The following is a 26,297-nucleotide window of genomic DNA, read 5'->3' as shown; positions in this document are numbered from 1 at the left end:
GTTGGCTTTTTGTATTTCCCTAAGTCCCCTGCTTGCCTCTCTGGAAGCACGGTTACAAGGAATAACTATTCTGTCAAAGTCGCTAAAAGTTTTAGCTTATGCGGATGATGTCAGCATTTTAGTGCAGTCACCTGTTGATGTGGACACGGTTCATAAACTAACGACGGAATTTGGGGTGTATTCAGACCTTCACATAAATGTAAAGAAATCCTGTTTGATGTTTTTAAATAATTCTCCACCTCACACACCAGTTCAACACTTCCCTGTTGTAAACATTGTAAAAATCCTTGGTGTAGTATTTACGCCTTCTTTGCAAGGAATGATACAAGTAAATTATGATCGAGTGATTGGGAGTGTAAAAGCAGTGCTACAAATTAATAAGTTTCGAAACATTAGCTTGCAATCACGAGTCACGTTTGTTAATGTGTATGCTCTTTCGAAAGTGTGGTTTATAGCCAAAATACTTCCGATGCGAATGCTGGATGTAACAAAGCTGAAAAGTGCAGTGAACTGGTTTGTTTGGAATGGGCAGTTGTTACGTGTAAATCACGAGACCTTGTGTTTAGATAATGCTGGGGGAGGCTTGAATCTTGCACACGTGCACCACAAGAGCCAGGCGCTCCGCATTCAAGCGGACATAGAGACGATGATTCAGAGCCCTGATAGCCTTACAAGTCATGTTCTTCGAGACTGCTTGGCCCATATACAGTTGGATCCCCCCATAAACGTGACTAACCTCCCCCACAACCTTAGGTACCTCCGTGATACCTTAGTAGAGATCTGCTATGGCTTGTTACAAACTCCTACCCTGCCTGTTCCAGTGGTGTCGCACATGTACAGAAGAATGCGTGTAGCGTCTCAACAGGCTGTTAAGATAGTTGCAAGACACCCGGAAGTTCGTTGGCCTGTGGTGTGGAAAAATATACACGCGAGGCATCTCGCAACAAGAATACGATCGGCGTGGTTCGTTATAGTGCATCAAATACTGCTGACTCGAGTGAAACTCTATGATCTGCACATGGCAGATTCATCATTATGTTTAATATGTAACGTGCCTGATAGTTTAGTGCATAAGCTCAGTGAATGCTTAATAACCGCTACGTCATGGAAATATGTTGCGAAACTCGTAAGTGTCATCTGTCGTACCAATGAGAAGAATATTACAATTGATCATCTTCTGTTTCCCAATTTTAGTTATTTCCCTAAAAAGAAACAGAACAGTGTATTGTGGTTACTGGGGCAATATGCCTGGTTTGCCTCTACTTATCAGCAAGTTGACTTTTATGAACAATTTGTGCATTATTTAAGGCACACATTTCAAAATATGTCGGCAAACAAAAGGAACAATGTCTATGCGAATTTTCTAAATGTAATATATCCTAGTTTGTAAAACCTGTATAGTAATCATGAAAAGTTTGTTATAATCAGATGTAAATAGTAAAGGAAAAAAAAAAAAAAGTGGTTAGAACATCGCGCTGCGACGCCAAGGGTCCCGGGTTCGAATCCCGGTCGGGCTTGGTTGTTTGTGAATGTCCATTCATCAATTTCATTATTTCATCACTCATCCCCATCTTCGCAAATTAGCCAAGAGGCACAAAACGCGAAGTAAAATAAACTAACTCAATCAATCGATAACAGATAGCAGCACCTTTTGCCATGGCAACCGAGGGCCATGTTGCCAGACCTCCGCGTAAATATAACCGAGGTAGGTACATACAGGTTGGTCGATTAGGGTACTCGATGTGAGATGACGCCATATTGGTTAGAGGTGAGTTAGTGGATTAAAAAAATATAGTAAATCAGGAAAGTTGATAATCATGAGATTTTGGTTATATATTCTTTTTACAGAAATGAGCAATATATCATCAGTGGAGGGTAGTAATAGTTGAAATTTTAATATAAAAGCCGTTGTTTTATATTAATTATTTATTTTAATATTTAGAACGCATAGAAGAAAATGCAATAATAAGTGTAGTTAAATATTAATAGAAAATCCGTTGTTTTATGTTCAGTATTTATTTTAATATTCAGAACGCAGAGAAGAAAATACAATAATAAGTGTAGTTAATTCACACACGAAACGGACCAAGTGAGGACAGTAATTGAAATAATTGAAAACATTTTGCGAATTCGTTTGAAGCAAATACTGCGTTGACTCAGGCACGTATCCAAGGAGGGGGGGGGGACTCAGGTGGCTATAGCCCCCACGAAAGTTTTCGGTTTACACTAGATAAAATAAGGCTTTTTGGTTTCTTGTGTGTGTGAAATAAAATAATGTGACGCAAATTTAAGGAGAGAAATAATTATCGAGGCAAGGTAAATTTTTCTACAACCCTGTAATTGATAATAGCACGTGTTCAAGGTGGGGATAAGGTGGGGTTGACCCACCCCTCAGGAAATGTTTCAGTTTACACTAGATAAAGTAGGTTTTTGGCTTCTTGAATAATGTGACGATAATTTAAGGAGAGTAATAATTATCTAGGCAAGACAGAAAATGTTATATAACCCTGTTATTGATAATAGGATGTATCCAAGATGGGGATCAGGGGGGTCGAGCCCCTTCCAAGGGAAATCTTTCAGTTTAAACTAGATAAAATTAGGTTTTTGGTTTCTTGAAAGATACGACGATAATTTAAGGAGAGATATAATTATCGGAGCAAGATAGAGAATGTCCCATAACCATTTTATTGATAATAGCACGTATCCAAGGTGTAGATCAGGGAGGGGTGTCGAGTTCCCCCTCGGGAAATTTTTCAGTTTACACCAGATAAATTAGGTTTTTGGTTTCTTGAAAGATGCGACGATAATGCAAGGACAGAAATTATTATCGGGGCAAGATAGAGAATGTTCCATTACCATTTTATTGATAATAGCACGTATGCAAGGTGGAGATCAGGGGGTCGAGCCCCCGCAGGAAATCTATCAGTTTACACCGGATAAATTACTATTTTGGCTTCTTGAATAATGTGACGATAATTTAAGGAGAGTAATTATCGAGGCAACACGAAGAATGTTCTATAACCCTTTTATTGACAATATTGCACATAAACTTTTCTTGCGCTTTCATTGCTTTTGTCGCAGCGAGAGCGCGATCATTGTGTAAAGATTTGTCATCATTTGGAAGCGTTCTTAAATAAGAGGTGGGGTCGAACTACTGGTAATATTAATGAAACGTTTTATCTGCGGAACATTCTAGAATATAATGAAGACATAGATACCCGGCTGATGAATACCACAGAATCTGTTAGTAATTCGAAAATGAAGATTACTATAACACAATTTCCCGTAAACTACCGAAGTCTACTTGTAGTTCGTGTCCAAAGTTGAAGATATTGACGTCTGTGGAACTCTATGAGCTCAGTGTAGTGCTAGTTCGGGGCATGAGTCGAAGAGATCGAAGGTCTCTAAAGTGAATATTACAGGAGTACCGGATATTGTGGCGGTTTATTAAGACATAAGTAAGTTGCACAGATCAACTGTAATTTTATTTGTGCCCGGGCCAAATTTCGTGTATGCAGTCCGAGACTTTCATAGGATAAAGAGGACTTTTATTTAAGCCAACTGGGTTCGACACACTCAAACACTTAACCACTACAAAGGGACAGCCGAAAATTATATGAATATCGAGAAGAAAAAGCAGGATAATGTTGCATATGTAGATATTTCAGGAATTTTCAGGCTTTGCCAGGACCCGGACCAGGGTCTCTGGCATGTCGTGCCGTTGCTCTACTGGCATATCTAGAATTTTCGAACGTGGGGAGGGGGGGTACGTATACTTTTGTCGGTAGTCAGTCCTCATTTTGCCATCTTTCTCTGCCTAAATGAGTGAGCATTTTATCATATTGGAAGTCGAAACATTAGATGTGTTGGGAACGGAAGGGTTTTCACTGTGCATTAATTGTTTCTCGATCCAGCTGTGTTTGAGAAGACTTCCTTTGTTTCGTGCCGATATATGACAAGACTGCGGAAGCTGTGACGGACAATTTTGAACACTTGCGAGTGCTAAGGCCTGAATATGAACAATTTGGTAGGTTTCAGCTTTTATAAGAGCTGCATACATGGAAAGACAAGACACATTAGTTCTGTTCAGGCTCGAATCAGGAAGAGATATTCGAGAACTGTGTGCATCCAATTCGTAGCCCACAGTTTGAATCTCGCATTGTCGAGTGGATTGTCCATCAATTGTGTAACAGCTTCCTGAAGACACTCAAAGACACCAAATATGTTTTGGTACATGATGTGAAGAAACGGACAAACACGTTGTGATAAAAATGGCAGCCTTAAACGGTGGCTACTATTTAGGGGACAGTTGCTCACTATTTTTTTGCCTCCGCACTATGGCCTCTTAATGCTAGGTCTCGTCTACCAAGAGAAAGTAAACTTTCCTTGCCCCTCCCCCCCTACCCGTTTTGCCACCAAAAGGGAAAATATACACTTGTGAGGTTCTATCTATACCCCTCCCCCCGAAAGGAATTTCTGGATACGTGCCTGCGTTGACTGTACACTTCATTTTGTATGACAGTACTTTCTACCCTTGATCGGAGACTTTATACTGTGTCCTGACTATCTCTGCTGCAACAAGGCTGCACATAGCGCCAGAGAAGGTGGAAAGGGGGGGGGATCGAGTGGGCAGAGCTAAGCAGTACACCATGCTGCCCAAGCTGGTAACTTCAGCCGCTATCCCCCGTTCCCTCTCACGTGTTCATTGGTACTTCTAGAGCCGACTCGGCTCACTACTTGCGCAGAGACGTTTCCGTTCGCTTGCTGCAGCGAAGTTGTTTTCTTGTGTATGGAGTGACCGTTCAAAATATTCTTGGGTAGAACGCAACGCAACGTACCTTGCTTTCATTGTTGAAAAGCCATTTACAAGATATTATTTTCCGCACCCTGTATGTAAAATGAAGTTAAAGATAAAACACATTTTCAATTTTTTCAATTATAAACATTGTTGAAAATGCTTAAATTAATGTTAATGTTAATGTTAATTTTTCCACAAAGCTGTAAATGTCAGTTTCTTAATGTATTTTTCTTGCAGAATTACAATTGATACAAAAAAGTGTTCCATTTTCTCAGGATGACGATAAGACCAAATAATCTTTGCTTATAATATTTTCGGGTATATTAAAACCTGCAAAAGTTCTTATTCGCAATATTGGAAGAAAACTGAAGATGGAAATTAAAAAAAACAAACATTAAAATGCTGACCGAGGAAAACTTTTATAGTATAAAAAAAAAATACACATAAAAACGTAACGTTCTCACTCTCTGACAGGTTCTTCATCAGACGAATATTCAATTGTGGATATTCGTCTGAAGAAGACCCTGTTAGAAGGTGGAAACTTTACGTTTTTATGTGTATTTTTTATACTATAAACGTTTTCCTTCGTCAACATTTTAATGACATGGAAACAAGGCTTAACTGTGTTACAATGGAAATTAAAGCTCAAATTACTATACTTTAAGAAAATTATTTATTTGAAAACCTTGAATTCATGTTTTAAGTCCTTTTTATGCCCTGATAGGCTAATCAGGACTGGACCTACAGTTGAAAGTGGGATCCGAACCACTGTGGAATGCGCCTCCACCATGTATCGAACCTCTTGAGTAGCTACAACGCGACGACGTTACCACTACGCCATCGGGGAGGCCTTTATTTGAAACCCGGGAATAAAGGTAAAGGAGCAGCACAGTGATTATTTGTTCGTTTCAAAATACTTAAGTACAATTTTACACACGTTGCCTCCGCACAGTGCCAAACGTCCTGTTTCACAGTTCTTCTCGAATTATACTGGTTTGTTCTGCAGCTGTCTCTGGAAGTAACAGTAACATTTTCGAGTAACATTAACTGTAAACTACTTACGTTATGAAATTAGTACCTGAAATTCAGTTATTTTTCCACCTGACTAGTAACTAAGTTCAAAGTTAGTTGTACACTCCTGTTCACATAAAGTATCACTCTTTATAGGGTCGAAGAGTTGAAGTATGTACCAATTGATCTGAACAGAAGTGTACATTCTTTCGCATAGAAAGGAATTTTCTTCTGTTCCATTTTTACAATTTGTTGAATTATATCCCCGCCTGAAAGAATGGATGAATTAGTGATTATTGAAATCGTGAGACAATGAGAACAATCTTATTTATTGCGAAGAACCAGAAAGTATCTATTCCAAGCGTATTTTTATTAGAATAATTTCGACATAAGGCTATATAATCTCCAACAATTCTCATTGGTATACCACAGTTCAACAGTAATTCTGAATAATATATTGTTTGCTCAACAAGAATACAAGAAAATATTATTTTTTCATCCTTAAGTAAAAGATGTGGATTTTATTGCCTCTGTATTTACATATAAAATATATTAACTTAGTCATAATTATATGGTTGATTGATTTAATGTATTTCACTACGCTTTTCTGTCATTTTTGTCTAATCGCAAAGATGAGAATGAGTGATAAATGATGAAACTTATGAAGGATCACATACAAAGAATACCCATGTCGGGATTCGAACCAGAGCCTACCCTATACTTCCAATACTCAAAATGAAATATATCCCAAGCAGGTATATCCCTCTCTCAGGTGAGAATGCAAAAGTGTGAATTGAGGCATTTCAAGCATATGAGCAAGAACTTTTAAATGTACAAAAAATAGATTCAGAAATAAAAAATTGCAGTCGTTTCTTACCTTCTAACTCTAATGATTTTAAGTCTAAGTGTAATATAGAGTCTTGCTTAATACATTCAGTTGCTAAGACTACGGGCAAGATCGCTAAGCAGTACTTTAAAAAAAAAACCTTTATTGCAATTAACAATTTAGAAGGTCATGACTCCTAGCGTCGTAACGCGCTGTTCTAACCACTCCAACATGGAGACCAGTGGTTATAATTGAAGAGTAAAATTGGTAAACGCTGTAAGTGCCACAATAATTCAAACACCGTTTTCCAAATTAAACTGTTGAATGTGCCATGCTTTATAATGTGGTAAACGTGAAATGTGGCTGGTAGCCCTATAAGTAGTTCAAAGGGCGTGTAAAGAGGTTACTAGTGTACACGTTCTTACGGGCTGATGTGCGGAACGATGCGATTTCCCAACACTTTCGTTTTTGGCACTTACCACGTTTACCACTTTTAGTCCTCAATTATATATGAAACTTAATGCTAAGTTGTTGGTGGTCATCTGTGATGAAATGAATAGTGCGCTTGCATTTCATGTTCTGAACCATGTCTTACAAGATATAACTAATCTAGAATAAAGTAATTGTAATAGTAACTAAATTAGATACGTTTTAAAGCTACAGTAATTATAACTGAATTAATTTCTCAAGTGATTAACTTTGAATTACTTTTAAAAAGTACCTTTCCAAACACTGTTGATATCTTAGAGTTCAGTATTAATCAGATAAGAATTGTGAGAGAAGTTTTATAAGATACAATATGGTAATAATTACCATTAGAATAAAATTCAAATCATTCAAAATTCATAGCATGAAGGGACTACTAAAACTTTATATTCGGGATATACGTATAAATTCACATTAACATTTTTGTTTCAATGTAACTCCATTTTCCTTCTTGCTCATCTTGAAAAACAATATGTCGTTCTCTCATAGATGCGTATGCTTCTTGCTGTCTTGAAATCATCATCCCATTCAGAAAACAAATATCCTTAAAAATTGAAACTAGCAAAAATTTCAAGGAAGGTGTTCTATAACTTGACAGACAAGACAAACAAGTTATACCATTCCCATTATTTTCAGTTTCTCAAATATACCGTTCCCAATTGCTGACTACTTGCAACCAGATATTAAGAAGTCTTGCAACATCATTTCTCGAGTATATTTTGGACTCTTGATATCTTTTAAACCATCACCATTCAACCACGTATCTGCAAATTGTGTACAGTTCAAACAATCCACACAGACGATTTTGATTCCATAGAAGCATATCCACAAACTTCCACGGTATTAGGTTGCCAGTTTTAGTCAAATCTGTTGTCCTTTTTACAAATTTCAAGATATTCTTAGAAAACACATCAAATTGATTCTCAAATGTTCATCTGCAAAAGGAGCAAATAAAAATTTTGTTAATATGGTGTATGAGACTATCATTACAGTGCATGTGAAATATGACCATAGGCGTGTTTGTATATATAATTTGAAGTCGAAGGGCAATTGTCCTTCTGTACCCCCTACAAGTGCTCCTGGCCGTCTGGGGAAAAATATGATAGAAAGACGTGAAAACTAATTCTATTTTGAGTGTCCTATTGTCCTGCTACTCTTAATTTCTGCTAGCCTTACTTTCTCTTACTTCAATGTTTGCCCTCCTAGAATTGATTTCCGTCCAAGATTGGGATAAGGCAATGCCCCTGTGCCCCATTGTGGTTGCGCCACTGCTACCCCTTCCCCGTAGTTAATTTGAATTTTCATCGGCTTGAAATACTTCATTTTCTCCAATAATATCGTTTAATTAGAGTCATAAGATTCCTCTACACTAAATTTCTAGTTGTAAGTATAATAATGTAGGGGCATGGAACGTCTAGAAGGGGGGCAAGGATTACCACACCTCCCTCTTCGAAAACGAATATCAATCTAAAAGTATATATTTCACATGTATAATTTGATTTCAGTCATAGTAATTTAAATTAATTATTATGTAATGGAGGGGCGCAAGTATGCGATAATTTCAAATTCAAGTGGTGTTTTTGAGGGGGCAGCCCCATGGTCATATTATCGGGGTAATATGCCCCATGAAAAAGTATCTTGCTTGTCCCTATGTGGAAAAAATCTGCGAACATCCGTGAGACCCCGTGCGCACGCCTATGAATATGACTTGGACTTCAGTAGGTTATTGAATCAAATATTCGTTGCATAATGTGGACAAATTATGATTTCTCTGAAAATCAATCAAACTTACCAACAAATAAATGATTGGCCTTGCACTTGTAAAATATTTGAACTTCTAATCTTTACTAATCTATAGTAATTTGTAAATTCTCAGTAAACACGCAAACTATTGTTTGGTAGGCGGTTAGGACTTTACCCTTTTAGCTGTTAGGATGTACTTTTACACTTTAAATACATAAAGCATGAACTTATTCGAAATGCTGCACTACCATTACACGGCGTTCAAAATTATGAAAGAACGAGAAAACCGAAGAGTTTTATACAGCTTACGAAACCGGTTTTTTGACCTGATTCTGTGAAAGAAGTTAACAGAACGTTGTCCAGAACTTGCACAAAATTCGGGGATCTCACATTAAATCTATTCCAATCCAACCTAACAGCTTAACCTACTCAATGCATTTAACATTTGCGAGTTTTATGAACTGTGTTCAAGTTTCAAAAACATAAAGGAGAAAAATCTTGTTTTAAACAGGTCAGAAACGACTCGTTCCAACCATGTACAAGGGCAAAGTGAAACTATAATGAACGACTGATTCGTAATACAAATTCCGATGTAGTACATTTGAATAGCACCAGTGAAATACGAAAATAATCTTAGACGAACGATAGTAGAGCATTTTATGCAATATCGATTTAATGCCAGAATGTAATCTATATCAAGGTATTTCATGCTCTAGGAATAATCACAAAACTGTAATATCTGCAATATGCCTAATTTAAAATAATAATCTCTTCTGATTTTACAATTGCAAAGAATTATGAACTTCGTTTGTAAGGGAAAATGCGTGCTGCTTTGAAAAGGTAGACAAGTTAAAGCAATATTCTCACTGAAATTATATCGGAAGGCATTTCCTCAACATATAAATAAATCATACATTCTGCATCACTCTTGCATATTGCAAACGTTTTGCTTTTGATGGATTAAGCAACAAGCATTTAAATATAAGACTTACCTTTCAGTTTTTTCCGATGTTTCCTTCTTCCAACATTTACTGGATTCGTTATCCTCTGGTAACTTAGTTTATTCATTCATTCATTCCTCTATTTGAAACCTAACAGTTTTTATGCCGTTTTTGTCCATAACAATACACATATAAAATGTACACAATTGTTTACATTAAAATTATCAGTTTCCCCCCCCCCCTATTTTACAGATATCAGATTATTAGTTTTTTTTTTTTTTAAAGAACACTTTGCCTTTTACAATTGTATGTTACACTTACTTAGAAATGATAACAAACTATAACCAATCTGCACATCTGGATTAACAACTAAACTTAAGATTTTTTTTGGAAACTGAACCTTTAGATGATTTAAAGTTTTATACAAGATATTTCTCTCTCGATTATATTTTGAGCATTCCAGTATTATATGTTGTGCATCTGCACTTTCCCAACCACATTCACATTTCTCATTGTTCGTTATTCCAATTTTAGATAAATGTTGCCTAGTACACAAATGGCCCGTTCTCACTCTATTAATTAATATAATTACATTTCTTGTAACACTTACATGATGATACCATGGTTTGTGTGTTTTGAATTCAACAAATGGTCTGTATGATTCTCCAACTGTTGTAACTTCATTTCGACACCGATCAAACCATTCATTCAGAATTTTCTTCTTTACTCTAGGGAGAAGATCCGTATAGTATAATGATAAGTTTGTAATATTTGGAAGACACATTGCTTTCTTTGCACATTCATCTACATGAGAATTGCCTGTAATATTAATATGAGCTTTAACCCAAGAAAACTCAATGGTTTTTCCAGATTTTTGTATTGTTTGAATTAATTGTATACAATTTATAATATAAGGGTATAATTTTTAAAGACTCTTGTAAGAAGTTTAAGCGCCTGTAATACACTTTGTGAGTCAGTAAGTATTAAGAACTTTCGTAAATTTAATTTTTGGACGTACATTAAAGCTTGGTAAATTGCGTAAGATTCTGCTGTAAATATTGAACAGTCTTGCGGAAGCCGAAATATAAGGTCTGTTTTATGTTGTGGATCGTACACTGCGCATCTAAACTCCTGACTCACTTTTAGATCCATCTGTGTATATGTAATAAAAACTTGGCCATTAAGTAAAATATTCCGATATGTGCGAATAACGAGGGAAATGAATATTATCCAGAGTGTTGAGGATAATCTAATGAAAAAACAGGACGTGAACGCATCTGTAGAACATCCTGGTATTCTTTAAAAACGAATTATACAATTCTATACACATAGCAGATTTTCTGTTTGTTACTTTTCCTGTTTCATGTAAGTGTATCATATTTTTTAGTACATTGTTGAAAGGATGCTCACAATATGATTTCACTTTGAAGAATATATTTGCTGCTAACATCTTCTGTCTACATGAAATGGAACATTCATCCGCTTCCATGTATACTACTACGTTTGGAGTGCTGTTCATAACTCCTAAACATCTTCTCAAGAATTTCCTTTGTATGAAATCAATTGAATTCAATTTTCCTTCTGTCAAGTTACACATTGCCAATAGAGAAGAATCTATCATAGGCCGAAAATAATTCTTGTAAAATAAAAGCATAACTCGAGGATGACATCTCCACTGAATATTTGCTATTGCTTTGAACAAATTAATCACTTTTTCTGATTTGACTTGTATTGCTTTAATTTGGTCCTTCCAAGTTATTTTTTCATCCAAGAGGACACCTAAATATTTTACTCTGGATGTAATGGGAATTCTTGTTTTTCGAGACATTGAGTGAACTATTGGAGGTGTTCCCTTTTTACTAAAAAATTGTAATATTATATAGATACAGATATCATCTGTATATTTAAGATAATTGACTGTTGGAATTAATATCCTTTTCATCCCGATCATATGTATGTTGAATAACAAAGGACTTAAAGGACTTCCCTGAGGTAAAGCTTTGCAGGCTGAATAAGGTCTTCTACTTTCACTGAAAATGTGGAAATATACAGATCTTTTACTCAGTAACTTCCATAATATCAAAACATAGTTGTGAGGTATTTTTAGCTGTTGTATTGTTTGGATTAGGATATTAATATTTACATATCTTAAGCTGCGCTTACATCTAAGAATGCAGCTAATGGAATTCATTTTATTTTCAGTGAGTCGAAAATATAAGAAGATAGAGTGATTAATGCGTCATGGCATCCTAATCCCTTTCGAAATCCTATTTGTTCGAACTGAAATATGTTTTGGCTTTCTAAAAAGCATTCTATTATTTTTTGTATCAGTTTCTCAAATATCTTTCCTATAACTGACGTCAAAGCTATAGGTCTATATGAGTTACCTACTTGAGGGTCCTTGCCTGTTTTTAAAATTGGAATAATCTACTGTTTGGACCAATCTTCTGGTACTTTTCCATTATTTAAGAATTTATTAAAAATTGTGCACATCGCTGTTAACGCTACATCAAAATTCTAGTTTTTCTTCATCACTTCGAAATATTTTCTCGAAGATAGCTGCTAATACAAAAAAAGAAATTCAAAATTAAAGTAAAAGTTCAACTTCATGAATATCCAACGACATTTACAATATTGGAGTGACTGATTATATAAAAATTATTGTTTGAACGGAAGGTAAAGGCGTGTTTAGAGTTCTCGACTGGGCATCAAGCGGTCCCAGGTTCGAGTCCCCTTACGACGTGCTCCTTGTTTATTTCTTCTTTTATTAAAGAAGAGCGTTGTAGCATTATTTGTAATAGCAGTGTAGAGTGGCTACATTGTTCTTCATCTGGAATTTAATTAAAAAAAAATAAACAAATAAATGAATTGACACATGTTCAAAGGGATATGTTTACGTATAAGATCGAGAATTATGATACTCTAACGATAATTGTGTACTGCTTCAAAGACATTGACAAATATTAATGAAATGACTATTTATATTTGTGGTAATTCAGGACATACTAATTTTACCCCTTTATAGACTCCAGTTCAATGTAAGGATACCTCCACAAATATCAAATGAAAAGTTTTCATCATGTGCAATTCTCCATTAAATGTTTGCGCTGATTCCTACTACCTTCGACTTCTTTGTTACAAACAAGTATTCTTTGCACATTTCATGTAGGAGTAGAGTTGCTTCTACATTTCACACTGGTCAGCTCTTCCTAGCTATTCTCATGAACGAAAGTTTGTAGGGTAGTGTTTACCGTTGTAGATTGTCAACCTGATGGTCGTGTGTTCAAACCAATCCGGTGGGAGAAAAATTTCATAAGTTTTAGACATATCTCATTGTGTTCATTGTCCATGCAGTGTGAAACGGAATGATTCTGTTTGGAATTAACGATGGGGGGAGGAGAAATGTTAAATAACAAAACCTCCATTTCAACGAGGTAGAATAAAAGATCTTATGTGGCAAATTTTATCTCGCTCTGAACTCAGCCAAATGTCATTTCGCACAGATCTAATACATTCTCCAATTCATTTTAAAATATTATTGAATGTTTCATGTCGATATTTTGATCAATGCATCAATTCTTGACGCTGAGACGATATTTTCTACAAATACCTCAACTCTCCTCTCGTCTCCTATCTCTTGTCTCCTTCTCCTTCATCTCTCCCCTTCTTCTACTTTGCTTATATGTCATATTGCCTTCCCTCCTGTTCTCGCCTCTTTTCTCCATCCCATTCTTCTCCACTCCTCTTATCTCCTCTCCTGTCTTAGATTTCCGACTTCACTGCACTCTTCTCCTCTTCTTTTCGTTCTTCTCCTGTTCTCTCTTTTACTCTACTCTCAACTCCCCTCTTCTGTTCTCCTCCTCTCCTATCAAACCTCCTATTCTCCTTCATCTCATTTCTTTCAAATTCTCTCTTCTCCTCTTTGCTCCATTTTCCTCATCTCTCCTCGCATATTTTCCCTTTCTCCTCATTACTCCTCTTATCCACATCTGTCCTATCTTTACTTCCTTCTTTTACTTTTCCTCTTCCCCTTTCGCTCTTTCTTTTCTCCTCTCACTTTTGTCCCTTTTCGTTTCTTCTCTTCTCTTTTCCTTTGTGTAGACTCATCAGCGATGAAATACTAGAAAATCGATTTTCTTTCTTTCAGAAAGTATTTCTTATTTGTGACAAATGTAATGCTGAAATTTTTTTAGAGTTTTATACAATAATTCTTGGTTTTATTCTTTTCGCGTATTTCACAAATATCTATTGTGCATATGGCAACCCTGAAATTGAGCCTAACTCTACACGCAACCCACCAGCGCCTTACGTAATTTGGATTGCCTAGTTTAAAATGTCATTATTCTAAAACTTTTGAGAGACACTGTTCCTGAAATATGTTACTGAGTAGCTTTACATGCGAGGGCAACCTTTGTGATTAAAACGTTACGCTGATCAATTTGGTCGGTTTGAACACAAATTCCCCATTTTCTTGATTATTTATTTATTTATTGATTTATTTATTTATTGAAATTTCCAGTACAGCAGAAGCCATTTTAAACCAGAAAGAAACAACAATAAAACAATAGACTAAGATTAAAAACAAAAGAACGGATAACATAAAATAAACAAAAATAAAACAAGCCAAAAAAAGGACCAAGGTAAAAAGATCAGTTTCACAAAAGCATTACTTATGTACAATTTTTTCTATGTTGCTGATAAAAAATGAATATGAAGTGAATATATCTATTTGGTTTGAGATTATATTGAACTGATTCGGTAGCCTATGGAATAGTGATCGTTGTATGAGTGAGAGCCTGGGAGTTGTAGTGTGAAAAGTTTCCTTGCTCCGTGTTTTATGTGTAGGCACTCTGAGGGAAAGTTCGTGGAGTGGGATGCTGCATCTTAAGTTTCCATTTATAATCTTATATAGCAATTTCATATCTGCAATGTATCTACGAGTTTCTGGAGTATTAATATGCAGTTTTACAAGAAGATCTCTCTTAGGCAGGTGTCTTAGGGCAGGCACTCTATATCGAACGATGGAGAGGAAAAAGCTGAGAACACTGTCGATCTTGGAGGTATGAGAATGGGCAGCCATGTTCCAGATTGGTGAACAATATTCTAGAATGGGGGACACAAATATCTTGAAGTAAATGGAAAGTGCTTTCGGGTTATTGATTTCGGTGAATCTGTAAAGTAGGCCTACCATACGCATTGCCTTTTTTGTGATTGTTGATATGTGATTATCGAAATTTAGTTTTGAATCTATGAGGATACCTAGATCTCGGTGTTGCGCTTCTTTTGCTAGAGGGAGGTCGGTGAGTGTATAATTGCCTTCAAGAATGTTTTGTTTCAATGAAATTGTTATGTATGAACATTTAGAAGGGTTTGTGGACAGTTTCCATCGCTTACACCATTCAGAGAATCTGTTAATGTCATTTTGGAGAATTTGCATGTCTGATGGCTGTTTTATTTCTCTCATAATCTTGCAATCATCGGCAAACATTAGAATTGTGCTTGAGATGGGGGAATGAAAGAGGTCTGTGAGATCATCCAGATTTAATACAAATAACAGAGGGCCAAGAACGCTACCTTGCGGCACACCAGATATAACAGGAAGCCAGTTAGAATGAGTTCCAGAAAGTATAACGCGTTGTTGTCTATTTCTTAGATAGTCTTTCACTAATTTTAACGTGTTTCCAGTGATGTTAAATCTGTTAGATAATTTATGCAGTAAATAGTGGTGATCCACTGAATCAAAAGCTTTGGACAGATCAAAGTAAACAACATCTAACTGATTACGATTAGTAATTGCGTTTATGGCACAGGATTGCATACAAGACAGATTGGTAAGGCATGTAGAATTTGGAAGAAAGCCGTGTTGTGCTGGGTTAATGTAAGGGGATGTGAATTTCAGAAGTCTTTTTTTTAGAATTTTTTCACAGACAATAGCAAGTGTGGAAAGGAGAGAAATGGGCCTATAACATGTAGTATCGTTAGCATTTCCAGATTTAAAAATAGGAATGATATTTGCTTTCTTCCATTGAGTGGGAAAACAGCCTTCAGAGAAGCACCTATTGTATAACTTTGCAAGAGGAGGAGCTAGTGAGTGAGCTGTTTTTTGTAGGAAAATGGTAGGAATATTGTCTGGTCCAGATGCTCGGTGAGAAGAAAAGGAGGTAAGGAAGTGCAAGACTTCTCCTGGTTCTGTAAAGACGGTAGAAAGAGAGTGAGAGCAGATAGATTTGATAGGCGGGTGATCTAAAACATCATTTGAAACAAAATTATTTTGAAATGTTAGATTGAATAGTTCAGCTCTATCATTACCAACAGCTGAAATGTCATTGTGCGTTACTTCTAAAGGGATGCGCTTGGCTTGTCTTCGTGAATTTATTAATGTCCAGAATCTCTTTGAATTAGTAAGGAGTTCGTTTGTGACTGTGTTGACATATTCGGTGTATTTCTGTTTCATAAGGTCTTTACTATGCTTTCGAAGTGCTTTGAAAGTGTTGTGTGTGTGGGGATTGGGGAAACGTTTCCACAGTTGCCATGCTCTCTTTTTGTTAAGTAACAGATGCTGCAACTCTTTATCAAACCAAGGGGGGAACTTTTTACTTTTCATTGTTTTATGTGGCACATAGTCCTGAATTAGGGCATGAATCACGTCCGTAAACAGTTCAACAGCCTCGGTCACGGTCCCTTCGGAGAGCAGGTTCCAATTGAAAAGGTCAATGGCTCGACAGACGGTGTCCCATGGCGTTTTCTTCCACAAAGGAGTCTTATGCCTGGGGGGTGCAGAAGGGGAGCTTCGCGCTTTCACTGGAATTTCGAAAATAGCACAAAGCGACTCGTGGTCTGACTGAACGAGATTCAACGAGGGTGTGACCTCACAGTTTTCAAAAGAGGAGAGAATGTAATCAAGGTTTTTGTCATTTCTGGTGTTGTGCATATTGTGCTGAAGAAGACCTAGTCCATGAATAAAATTGTCTATGAACCAGTCTTCGTCTCCAGTGGTTGGTATGCCATTTACAGGATTATTCCACTTTATATGCATATTAAAATCCCCACACAAAATAACTTCGTGGCTGGATAGAGCTGCCAGAGTAGATTCATAGCAACACTCTACGAGTTCTTTGGGACTCCGCCTATGAGGCCGATAGAAACAACCTACAAGCATTTTTTTATGGTGGTTTGTACTTACTTCTACCCAGAGTAATTCGCAGTCTCGTTGTAAATCCAGTCGTATCTTGCTGGGCCACTTCTTGTACACACACACCATAACACCACCACCCCCACGGATTTCACGATCTTTGCGATAAACATTGAACTGCTCATATAGCGGAATTTCAGCACACGAGATATCAGAATTGAGCCATGACTCACTAAAGCACACACAGTCGTATTCCGAGAACTCAGCCGTCATTAGTTCACAGTCCAAAAACTTATTTTTTAGGCACTGCACGTTTTGATAGTAAAGGTGAAATGCACTATCACTTGATGTTGTTATCCCTGTAGACGTCCCTGGTCCAGGTTGAAGTTCGACGTCTCCATGGAGCAATAGCAAGAGGAAGAGGTGCTGGAGCACGCACTTCCTGGCGGAGGTCCCGGGCGAGGTTTTCCTCGAAGCGCCCTTGCACGCGCTCGCCCCTCGAACAGCACAAAGCGTTGGGAAAGCACTCAGAGTTTTCAAATAACTGTCATAGAACAGATCTTCACATATGTTCTCATCGTTAACAGCAATTTCACAAGGCGGAAAACACTTTTTCACTACGCAGATTCGTACTAGCACAAGCGTAAAACAGATAAAGAGCAGAGCTACAAATTTCTTCTTCTTCATTCTTTCCATTTTGAGTCTTGGAATATTTCTCTCAGCCTCTGCTTCATCTTGTACTTCTAAATTTATATGTAACGGTAACCCATATATTAGTCCCATTCTGCGTAAAAGGCACTTCGGGATTTTGACATTTACCTTATACTTCTCCTGAAATTCTTTGTTCAAGTAAAAGTAATTTGCATCATTGGATGTTAAAAAGTAAACTTTTGCACGATTAGGACCCGATGCCTTAACATAATTCACCTTAATTGTAGCTTCTCTTAAGTGACTACCTAACATAATAGCACAAATGCTACCAACATTCTGTTTCACGCTTTGCTTTGAAAATTTTTGAAGCATTTACTGGTTCCTCCTTTTCATTAACTCTTGCTCGATTTCATTTAGTGTCTTGACTTTTTGGTTGCTTAGTAACCAATTCAACATCCATATTTTCTCCGTCTTTACTTGAAGATGTGTCCTTTTTTCCTTCCACTATTTCGTTCATGTCCATTTGGACGTCCTCTCTGTTCTTATTATTACATTCCTCGTTAGACATTGCCCTCACTTGTATGAAATTTGTTGAATTTCTTACAAACGGGAAACTTTTTCCGGATGGCCCAGAGCCTTCCATGCTATCTAGATTTTGAACACAGATTTATTTTCCTAATCACAAGATTATTTGATATTAACTTAGGTTTCAATAAATTCACTGACTTATAATAACACAGAACAATTTTGTAATAAAAACGATACTTACTTAGATCCACAATTTAATCTTGAATTTATCTGTAATTATATATTACGCAACTAGCTAATATTTCATCACAGACTCTTCACCTCTAACTTGGTTTAACTTTCACAATTTCGAAGCACTCGCATTGATCATATCGTTAGAAGGCAAGGAGTGAAATATCGGCAACAGTGTTGGCTAAAATTTGCACCACGGAGTATATTGCGACGAAACGCCACTTCGAAAATTTTGATAATAAGCTCTACTCTCTGAAGGTACGAAATGTTTTCATTTTTTCACATAGTATTTCAGATGCTTGCGGAAAGAACATGTGATCTTTGTTTCACTACGAAATCTTCAATACTAGTCATAAAAGAAAAAAATGCACCCGTATTGACAAAACTACCACTTCTGCGCCATCTGTACGCAGAAGTTTGAACATGGCGGAGACCTTTCATTTTCTGTTATTTACTTATATACCTTCAATCGTAACAAAATTATAAGGCTCACAAGTTCTAGTGAATAAAACAATCTTTTATATCGGAAAATGTCTTTCTTACCGAATTTATATTAGTTGTACGGTTAACCATTGAAATTTGGGCCTATGCTTTAACATGGCTTAACCCCCTTAAAAGATGTAGCACTATTTTCTTTCTTCTTTCTTACCTTCATGTTCATTTTCAAATTCAAACAATGAATATCACATCATATGCTATTAGATTCTATTTACAAATTACATACAAAACTACTCTAGTTATGCGAATGTTTATGAACTACATAAATGTATTTAATAAGCCTACTGAATTAGGAAGTTCACACTTCCATTCGAAGAAGTCGGCATTTTTGCAACTACTGCTTGTGTCTGGTTATGAATTCCATGTTGAAAGTTGTATTTTCATTTAGATATGAGTGTCTCTTTACAGTAGAGAAATAAATTAAAGCTGTGGAACATGAAAATTGCAGCCAAGTAATGTATTTTCATTGATTTGAAACACTTTATGGAAAGAAGCCCAACAAAAAAAAGAAAAAAAAAAACACTACTGTTTCTTTCCAAAAGAGCCGTTTTCTTTTCACGATTTCTAAATCAATTTTTACACATGTTAACAATAAGAATCTTAAGGAGTGTAGTGCACGTTTACCAAATAGGGTCTATGTGTGATTCTATTGTTTTGCAGTATTCTTGCATGTTGTTTGTGCGGAGTGTTTTTCTTTGTGGTATTGTATAATTTTGCATGAATCTATATTTGAAAATTGTATACATATACTAACTTGATATTCTTTCAAAAAGGATGATCCCTTATTCAGATTAAAAAAGAGATTTCTGAAGTTTTTACATTTTGGTTACGGACGAAAGGACGGATATTCCTATAGAAGGTCACAAAGAGATGGTATGTATTTTTACGTTAATTATTCATTCTTGATATATATATATACGAGATGTATAGCTTAGGACCCAACTTTGGAGGGTCAGAATTGAACTTGGAGGTTAACTTTGGGAGGCAGAATCAAATGTGTTTTCAACCCCATAAAAATATCAACTAGGACTATTGTTGAAAGCCAGAATATACTGTTCCATTTGAGAAATCGTAAATATTACTGGATTCTTTGATACTAAGGTTCCAGGATGTTAACAAAAGTACCATTAACTGATACATTTTTATTAGCCTGAAAATTTGTGGGGCAAGTGTCCTCTTGGCCCAACCAAATTACGCCTCTGTATAAACTTTCGAGATCTATGTTTGAATGTTCCTGTTTCAGCACATCACAATCAATTTTCTACTTGTATAACAAACTAGTAAAAACTGCCAAACTTGCGAACCAACACTGGTCGGAATATTTATTTAATTGGGTTTTTATAAAAAAACAACACAAGGATTATTCTCGTGTAATTTGCAAATATTTTTGCTTAAATATTGTGGATAAAATAGCTACACGATTTTAGGTTTGGAATTATAATTACTTCAAATGAGTGAAAGAGTTTAATACCATAAGGTTAACAATGGAATCTGCAAAAGTATTGCGTTTAATTCAAACTACTTGATGGAGAATTCACGACCTAGAAGGAATTTAATAGAGGCGGACAACTCGGGTAGCAGCCCGGGGCTACACCCTCGGGGGCACCAAAAGGGACGTCCCGCTTGAGTAGCGCCAAAACTGATTACGTAAGCGTAGTTATGTTTTCTTAAGAATTATTTATTTGCGTAGGCAAGAATTAATCGAAGTTACTGCTGCATAACACAATCATTATATTGCAAAATCATGTAGCAATTTAAGCTAAGAGATTCCTCTCATTTTGATGTCATTATGTACGAATTAAACACATACCTAAAATGAACCTCTTTTGAATGGTAACACGTGAGATATTAAAAAAATAACTGTATTTTTATTTATCAAAACCATAAATTTATAACGTTTTCATATTTCCACTGGAGAAAATAGGGGGCCAGAAAGGATGGAGGGGTGGAAAGGAAGGGGCGCCAAAAATCCACCTCACATGGGTAAAAATTTTATCTTGAGCCACCCCTCAATCTAGATGTAAAGTTAATACCAAAATGACCATTACATTTCTGGTTGGTTAAATAACTGAGAATCGTCTCTTCTTTTCCAGAACTTGTGATTAGGTCAATGTTCAACGAAACAGTTTCTCCAACTAATTACCAGAAGACGTTGAGTAAAATGGACAGTGAGGGGTAAGTATTGAAAGAGATTGTTATGTGTGCGTGTGTTTAATGGTATGTGTGTGTTTTTCTGTGTGTGTAATGACGCCGCCAGAAAAAAGGTAATGGGTGGAGTAGGAATATTTACTTGGGAGTGGGGCGTTACATTTAGTGCACAGCGGAAGAAGAACACACGCAAAAAGAACATTATTACTGGTTGACTGGAGGTTGATCGTCCCTCCTGTCCCTCTTGGTGCCGTCTCTCTGTTTTCTTCACTCCCGACATCTCTATGTGTGTGTGTGTGTTTGAAACGTTTGGCAAAGTTTAAGAATATTTTATGCAGAAATAAGATAATCGGGATTGAACCTACAGTTTCAGGTGGCCTCCACCGAGGTCGAATGTGGGACACCTTGATTTCTTGGTGTTCCAATAAGTTTCATTTCTCACCCTCTCTGTGTTCTTACATTCACTAGATTCTGTGACTGACCCAAAGATGTTCATTTATTTCATTTATATTTATTGTTTAATTTTGTGTTTAAAATGCATTATGATATTTAGGTTGTTATCAATTACTATTTTGTTATGTTCCAAAACGTTGTTGTACATAGTGTAGTGTACATAAGATGTATAATTAATTATTGATAATGTGAAATTGCGATGTATAAATTTCTATACTTATTTTGAGCATAGCAACGAAAAACAAAAGACAGTAGATCAATAAGTAAAATATATAGAAATGTTAAATAATGACGTCCGAGTTTCATTGAAGTTATCAAAATCCTAATTGCAATTTCGAAAAGTGAATACTAGGATGCTTCGCTGAAGTTCAAGTAAAAGGCTTGCTTCAATAATTTGGCGCCTACAGCCAGGATTCAAGAAGAAAAGGACAATCTTCTGATGCGTGGTTTGAGATTTGCGCAATGGTTGTTACAGACTTTTAAAATTTTATTTTGTCTTCGAGTTGCAATTTGTTGAACATGTTGCGCAAGCAAAATTGGCGACCCTAAATATTTTATTTATGTTTATTATTATTCTGTGCAGTCATGGCAGATAAAACTAAAGAAACTAAGTCTAGACATTCACGTAGGCTAAAGTCAAAGGTTGCATATGAAGGAACCTACTTAAATAGTAGTAATTCTCACGATGGGGACATTTGTGATGTAGAGTCAGGTAAGATTGAAGGAGTAGCGTGTTGTGATAAACTTGATAATGACCTGAGGTATGTGCAATGTTTTGATTGTCATTCGTGGTATCATGTTTCATGTTTGAAGCTTTCCATCACACATTGGACAATTTATTCTACCACTAAGGAAAAATATTGTTGTAACAAATGTGATTCCAGTTACGATCCTTACCAATTGCCAGTGTATTTGGAAAGTATAAATCCTAATTTAAATGACATACTAAACAGCATTAGAAGCATACAATTAGCTGTTGTAAGTTCTAATCAGGCACTTAAGACTCAGTTTGAACAGTCTAATCAGGAACTTAAACAGTCTAATCAGGAACTTAAGACTCAGTTTGAACAGTCTAACCAAGAACTTAAGCAGTCTAATCAAGAACTTAGGACTCAGTTTGAGCAGTCTAATCAAGAACTTAGGACTCAGTTTGAACAGTCTAACCAAGAACTTAGATCAGAATTAAATCTGTCTAATGAAAATATTCAGGTTAAATTCGACGTTATATCTTTAAAACAAACTGAATTATCTAGTGCACATACACAGTTATCTTCACAGCTTGATGTTAAATTTGAAGCTGTTAATCATGATATTAGTCATGTTAACTATCGGCTCAATATTTTAATGTCTGAATTTAAGGACAAAATAGATGCGGTTAGTACGGCGTGTTTACAATCAACTACACGTCTTGAATCTGTATTAGATAATAAATGTAGTAATGTTGATGTCAAACTATCTGAATTTGAAATTGTGCAATTATCATTGAAAGAACACGTTCTTGATTATGATCAACGTTTAGATAATCTCAATTCAAATTGTAATGACTGCTCTGCTAATATAGTTGATCTTATATCTAGAGTCACTATTTTAGAAAGTAAAAGTAATGTTAATGCTGATGTACATAAGCATATTTCTGATTGTACAGAAAAGTTCCAACAGTTTAATTCCCGAATTGAAGGTATGGAACAAGGTAACAAAATCCTTCAATCTGATGGCAAATATTTAACAGCCGAAGTTAATTCTAATGCTCGTAATTCTGTTGTTACAAATAGTAAAAATAGAACAAAATCAATTGTTCTGGATAATACAGAATCTAATACATGTCACAATGGAAGATCCAAGCTTGATGTTGGACTCAGTACTTCGTCTAGTGACATATCAGATGACTCTTCTAGAACAGTTTCTGGTAAGAAGAATATTATAAACACTAGTGCACGTAAACATGTCCGTTAGAAGCACAAGTATAATAAATCTGTAAGATCTAGCTCTGAAGAAACTTTCGTAAAGAAATTTAGATGTGACGACACAGAAGGTTCATTCCAAAAACGAGAGTTAGATGCTGAGAAATATAACTACACTGATGCTTGCTATCAACTGTTTGGTACAAATACACATCCTACTTCTAGTTCTGTGTTTACATCTAATAATGACAATGTTAGTAATGTACATAATAATCCACATTGTCATCTGGATCAAAGCGTTAATTCTCCTTGTATGTGGTGTGATTTTAACCCACAAATATCAGAACCTAACCCACAAAAGGATTGTGTTAGTAATATCCATTGTGATGCAAGTGTACCATGTTCAGTTTCGAACAATCACGATGATCCTCATTCTTCTGTAAATGGTTCGAGATTGCATAACTGTAGTAACACAGGGTTAAACGGAGCAACTCATATTTGCTATAATCGACCGTATAGTTCGAGAGGAAGAAGTGATCATCCTATAACTAGAAATACATGCAATGGAGAAGGAAATGCAAGAAGTATACGTTTAAAATTAAGTGAATTATCTCAATTGCCTAAGTTCTCGGGAAAGTTAGAGCAACAATCAGCGAGAGAATATATTGAACAGCTGGATAACATATTAAATGTTGTAGGAGTGCCAACAGAAATGAAACTGCAAAGTATTCAACAATGCTTGATTGGAAGAGCTGGTTATGGTTTCGGACTCATAAATATTATTTTAATTCTTATGATCAGTTTGTACAAGAATTCATTAATCAGTTTGCTTCTTCGGAAGTTATCCAATCACAACTCTCCGTATTGAGGAATCGCAAATACGATCCCAGTGTACATGGCAGTTTAGAGACTTTTGCTTTAAAAACTCACTCCAGTTATTGTAATTTGGTTGAAAATCCTCAAGATATAGATTGTAATATAATTAAGCCTTGTTTCCATATTAAAACCAATAAGTTGCTGACCAAGGCAGTTTATTAAGATAAAAACACTTAACACGTAACGTTTCGACCCTGTATCAGGGTCTTCCTCAGACGAAGAACCAAACTAAAATGATGAAATATACTATACATAGAAAGATTACATACACATAGCAGGGTCACAAGCCACACAACAACAAATCAAGTTGACAGTCCTTATCTAGGAAGATTTCTCCAAAGGAATTAAACATATCACCTCCTGACAGTTGTTGACTAATGGGTCTACTACACTGACAGGTGATTGGCAGGTCAAGATTACCAAGAGTCTAGAACCACCTGCATACCACTCCCCCTCCCCTCCTGCCTTTTTGGTTATGGATGAATACCTCCTCCTCTGGTCTTCTTCTTTTCTCTTCTTTCTTCCTTCTTCATACTTCTTTTTTCCTCATTCCTTTTCTTCATCCTTTCAACTTTCTCTAACACTCTCTTCCATTCCTTGTTTATCTTGAGTCCTCCATTCCAATTCATGATGTCTTCTCCTTTCTTTTCTATTTCTTTGGCCTCCTTCCATTTTCTCACTAGTTCTCTCTTCTCTTTTCCTATTCGCCTAGCCGAATCCCATTCAACTTCATGTCCTGTTTCTCTAGTGTGTTTGAATATGGCATTCCTGTCTCTCTTCAATCTCACATCATCCATGTGTTGCTTTAACCTGTCTTTAAGTCTCTTCTTCGTTTCCCCTATATATACACTTTCACATCCTCTGCACTTCACCTCGTAGATAACCCCTTCCTCTTCTTCTTCGTCTCTCTTTTCTTCCTTCTTCTTGCTGGCTATACTTAAAATAGTGCGTCCTCCCTTCCTGTAAGTTCTTATACCCACTTTCCTCAGCACTTTGCATATCTTCTCTGTGGCATCGCCCATACTTCTTATACCAAACCATCTCTCTTTTTCTTTTTCCTGTTCGGCAGGAGTGTTCTGCCACAAAAGAAGTGATGTGGGTGATGGAACTAAACGTAATTTTATAAGGAATATGGAAGACCGAATAAAGAAGATATGCACAGAGAAAGGGGAAGAAGAAACCAAGATTAATAGCCTGTGGGAACAACTAGAAGAGAATGGCTATGAAAAGAAAGACAGACACAACATCAACAGAAGAAGGAAAGAGATAAAAGAGAGAGGACTGGAAGAGAAGGAAGAAAAAGAAAAAGAGAGATGGTTTGGTATAAGAAGTATGGGCGATGCCACAGAGAAGATATGCAACTAACTAGCATGTTAAGAAGAATAGATGTAATAAAATTTAGTAGAAAGGGGCTTGTTGTTCTTCCTAATGAACACAACGAACGTGAAAATATTCCAAAGATTTGTAAGAACTCTGAACAAAATAGAGGCAAGTTAAATGTGCGGCAAGTTAATGTTCGACGTTCGAAGACCACTAGTGTTTGTACTCAGACTCCAACTAATAGTGAGTTAGAAGCCAATGCTGTTATCAATCAAGGTTACGAAAATCGGCAGGGAAACGATCTTCGAGGTCGATATTTCAACAATTTTAGGCGAACCTCTAATAATTATGGACATCATGGAAAATTTACTGCACGAAACAATTATAATGGCTTGAGATCTAGAAACGAAGGACAATTCCGAAATAATTACAGGCAAGATAATTATCGTTCAGCTACAGGACAATTTAATGATGAAAATTTGCTCAATCAATCGCGATTCTATTACAGGAATGAAAATCGCAGTGCTAATAATAATACAATGCCATATCAGAGTTTTCCTGCAAATACAAATTCATTAAATTCTCAACCTGAAGCAGCAGGTTTAGTATCACAAAATAATTCTGATTCTACAAGAATGGCAAATCGTGAACAAAATACTTCGCAAATAAATCAAGTACAAGGTTCTTTACCTTTAACACAAGTTCCCGTGAGATGTTAAATTAAAAGGTTGAGATGGTTTACTTCAAGCAAGTT

At 36.1% G+C, this 26,297-nt stretch overlaps 1 protein-coding gene across 1 annotated transcript in view; it reads left to right on the top strand.

Moving 5' to 3' along the window:
* Positions 1 to 26,297, top strand: part of LOC145986695 (aminopeptidase N-like) — a 94,985-nt gene that overhangs the window by 18,200 nt on the left and 50,488 nt on the right. The window contains exons 3-4 of the mRNA XM_083121009.1: positions 19,619 to 19,718; positions 20,939 to 21,020. Of these exons, the coding sequence (XP_082977135.1) occupies positions 19,619 to 19,718; positions 20,939 to 21,020 (182 nt within the window). The remainder of the gene's footprint in view (positions 1 to 19,618; positions 19,719 to 20,938; positions 21,021 to 26,297) is intronic.

Source organism: Lepisma saccharinum, chromosome 4 (genome assembly GCF_977018435.1).
Source record: "Lepisma saccharinum chromosome 4, izLepSacc3.1, whole genome shotgun sequence".
In the NCBI taxonomy this organism is placed as follows: Eukaryota; Metazoa; Arthropoda; class Insecta; order Zygentoma; family Lepismatidae; genus Lepisma; species Lepisma saccharinum.
Note: the sequence above shows the minus strand (reverse complement) of the source record. Positions and strands in the feature narration are given on the sequence as shown.